Source organism: Aplysia californica, unplaced genomic scaffold, assembly GCF_000002075.1.
Source record: "Aplysia californica isolate F4 #8 unplaced genomic scaffold, AplCal3.0 scaffold00367, whole genome shotgun sequence".
Classification (NCBI taxonomy): Eukaryota; Metazoa; Mollusca; class Gastropoda; order Aplysiida; family Aplysiidae; genus Aplysia; species Aplysia californica.
In genome coordinates, this window is record NW_004797637.1 from 571169 (window position 1) to 574991 (window position 3823).

Below are 3823 nucleotides of genomic sequence, written 5' to 3' on the forward strand. Positions count from 1 at the left end.
AGAGAGAGAGAGAGAGAGAGAGAGAGAGAGAGATACGTAGAGAGAGAGGAACACAAACAGACAGAGGCACGAGGGGAGGGGGAGGCCTACTCGAGCCCTTCATTTCTCGCTCTCTGCAATTCTCTTTGCCTTTACCTCAAGTTTCGAGCGCCTTATCGGTCAAATCATGCGGTAAGTTGTTTGCTCTCTTGTTTACATATATATATAAGAGAGAGATAATTCATTTTTTGACGTTGATTCTGTGCCAGATGTTGACGAACTGATCCGGAGAATGTTCGCCCTGTCGTACAGTCCCGTGACTCTCACTCTCAGCTTCGAGGTGGACGCCGTGGCGGAACAGAATGGTGTCGCCGTGTACCCAGAGTACGAGGTGATGTACACCAACACCACTGATCTCACCCGTGAGTACTTATGCTTTGTCACTCTCTTACATTTTCCCTCAAATTGTGAGGTTCTCGCCTTCACACTAGTATGACTCAGTCCTGTCTTGTTATGAAACTAACCCCGTAGAAACGAAGCTTTTTGGGGTGGATCCAGTCTACCTTTTATCTTAATGACATAAATACGATAAAGTGAAAATGTGGTTAACTAAGCAGTAATGAATATGTTTCATTTCATCTCTATGTTTCAAATGATTGTACTTTCAAATTCAGTTCGTGTTACCTTCAATGGGTTTTCCTTTTGTTTTGTTTTGTTTTCCAACCATTGAACCCATCTTCTGTTTTTCGACATGTATTTGCTAACATGGGATGAGAGCTTGAATAGGCGTAGGTTCTCAGGGAGTTTTTATCTTCCTTGGCAAATATTTTTTCTAGATGTCAAGCCTTGGTGGGATACCGAGTTTTCCTTCCTTGATCTGGCCTCTGCAGTGTTAGGACGGGTTAAACTCTGAGCAAAAAATGTAAACTGCTATTTAACCCTTGATACTTTATCTTTTTAATACTTGAAATAGCACCAGAAAAGATCAGTGGTATAGGTTATGCAAGGCTAACAAATCTTGTAAGTTGTATTAAAATCTTGACATTGTATGAATTGCGTGATCCCCTGTTTGTCTAGACAACTGGCGCCGGCGTGTGGTCCGGCCCGTGGACGTCAGACTTCACCAGGATCAGTCTCAAGAGGAGCAGCCGGACCAAGCGCTGACCACTGAGAGAGCCATTGTGGTGGACAATCGTGCATACGTCACCATAGCCGGCATGTACCCCAACACCACGTACTATGTGAAGATTCGTCGACTGGCTGATGATGCGACAGACCAAGGGGACCTAACGTCTGCTAACAGCACACATCACCAGACATCTGCCATGGTGGTGATAAAAACTATGCCCTTGAAAAGTGGTGAGACTCCTGTATATTTGAAACAGTAACATTCCCTCTTAATTTTGCTCCTATAATGACACCTTTCATTTATCCCCAGCCCCTTTTCTTTATCCACTTACTGCCGGAGAGAACAATGTCGTCGACTCGACTCTCAATCCACAGCAATAGACACTTAAGTTCCCATTTTTGCCTATCGTCCCCTGTTATTTCTGTTAACTTTCTCACTTTCTCAAAGAACCTGCAAGTTTTCCACAGCACACAAAGTAACCACTACCCAAGTTAGGGGGACGGGGTGTGATGCGCCGAAGAGGCTAAAGTGTATGTTCACAAGTTCAGATGGGCGAGGAAATAACCCTCAGTATGTTGCAAGCGCTCTATTCACTCAAACAAAAGTAAAACAATAAAGAAATAATGATATCGAGGGAAAAATTGAATACGCACTAGAGTACATGTCGAAATAAACAGGTGTAAATGTAATCTCATGTGCGACTTTGGAATCGATTCCACAAAATGAGAAGAGGTCTCCCATATGTGACAGGACTCCCACGGATCACAGGTCACTGATCACCTCGTTGTTGGGAGGAGAAACATACTACTCAAATGCACTAGAGAATTCAGGTTATCTCCCAACAGTCTTTAATTTAGCGCACTGAGCACTGAATATTCAAAAGGGGAGAGAATTTAGCCATTGTTAGAGCATTGGAAGTTTAAACAATGGATGCTGATTGTTGAAAAATGGCCTTCATAATGATATTATCTTATTCTTTGAATCGTTGTCCGGTAGTCTAGTCACCCATACACATTTATTACAACATGTATTTCCAATACTGTTGTTATTGCTGTTGTTGTTATTGCTGTTGTTGTTATTATTGTTGTTGTCGTTATGGTTTATGTTGTCGTTGGTCTGTTGTTTTTGTTGTTGTTGTCATTGTTGTTGTTTTTGTTGTTGTTGTTGCTGCTGCTGCTATGTTTTGTTGCTGTCGTTGTTGTTGTTGTTGTTGTTGCTGTTGACGGAGTTATGCCAAGATGTTATGCTTAGTCTGGCAGTTAAATGGGATAGCTTAAACTTAAACGAAGCACAATCCAGCAAAGGACTGTAAACAACGTTACAATATTCATGATTTTTTTAAAAGTGGAAAGGGAGTTCACACGATCACACACTCACTGACACAAGGAAAGGGAAGTCCATAATATACTCACTGACGTGAACTAAGCATTTGTTGTCTTTCAGTTGAGTTAACAGGTTTGGGGGTCCTTTGTCATCGTGCAGTCACTCTGACTCTTAAAATAGCTACATGCCCGTCTCATTCACAGCTTTCTCGTTACTGCCCTTTCTATTCTACTGTCCATTTTGCACGGTCTCCCCTACTACGTTTAATCCCTCTTCCTTCTGGATGTTTTTCAATTGTTCTTAATAAATACCGAGTCGAGTTATACTCTTTCCATCTCTGTAACAAAGAACAAAATAAAATCCGATCGCAGTAGTTAAGTATAAAAGATAGTATTCGGTTGTTTTTTTAAAAATAAAGTCAAAATTGTCTAAAACGGCCACACATTATGTAGGGGTCAAGTGGCCGTCTTAGATAGGTTGCCGTCTTACACAATATCAAAATAATGTTTTTTAAAATACACAAGGGAGGAAATGAGAAGTGGCCGTTTGTACAGGTGAATGTCTTATACAGGTGGGGCTTTGAGCAGGTCCGACTGTATTCATTCCCATTCTTTAAAAGCTCGACGTTGTGCACAACTTTTGGGGTCAGCCATGGGGTTCCAGTGGGATTGGTACTATGCCTTACTGGAATGGGGGTGAACCGGCTATAATCGTCGATGTGTGCAAAGACATGCAGAGCCACAATTTGCTATAACGGTTTCCTCTCCAGTAACATCGTGTTTTCATGCTGGTCAAGAAGTGCCCCACGAGGAACAAATTCCAAGTCATTGTAGCCAGGTGTGCACTTGCCGGTTCGGCCAGATCGTGTGTGAGAGCGCGTGTCCATCAGAGCATGGCCTCATCGCCGTGTCTCCCTCCTGCCCGCGACCACGTTTAGAGAAGACGGGGGGAGAATGCTGCCCAACGTGGAAGTGTTACCCTTCTGGTAAGTGCTCAGAGTCAGAGGCGATGTGGTGGACAGCGAATTGCATGTGACAGTCGTCACAGGTTTTGTTTTTGTGTTCATATTTGTTGGTTTATAAGATCATATGTTATATTATGGTCGTGGTAGTTTACTTTCTTTGCTCGGTTGGTTGGGGGGGGTTTTGGTGGGGTTTATTTCGGAGTTTTGTTTTGTTGAAGTTTTTTTGCTTTAAATTGTTTGACTGGTGTGTTTAGTTTTTCTGTTATCTTTGTTCAAGCTGTTCTTTTTCTTCTGTTCTTTCTTTGTTGTTTTTACTTTTGTTTTTGGTGGTTTATTTGTTTCTTTTTGGGGGAGGTGAGATGTCAATGATTAGCAACCACCCCCAACCCCATATGTCTTTAAAACCTCGACTGTCCTGACGCCCCCCC

At 42.4% G+C, this 3823-nt stretch overlaps 1 protein-coding gene across 1 annotated transcript in view; it reads left to right on the forward strand.

The window, feature by feature from the left end:
- The window catches only part of LOC101861218, a gene marked incomplete in the record, with an annotated part of 56353 nt that overhangs the window by 37129 nt on the left and 15401 nt on the right, over nucleotides 1-3823 (forward strand). Inside the window, 3 exon segments of the mRNA XM_013085350.1 lie at nucleotides 249-401; nucleotides 1057-1338; nucleotides 3201-3416. Coding sequence (XP_012940804.1) covers nucleotides 249-401; nucleotides 1057-1338; nucleotides 3201-3416 — 651 coding nt within the window.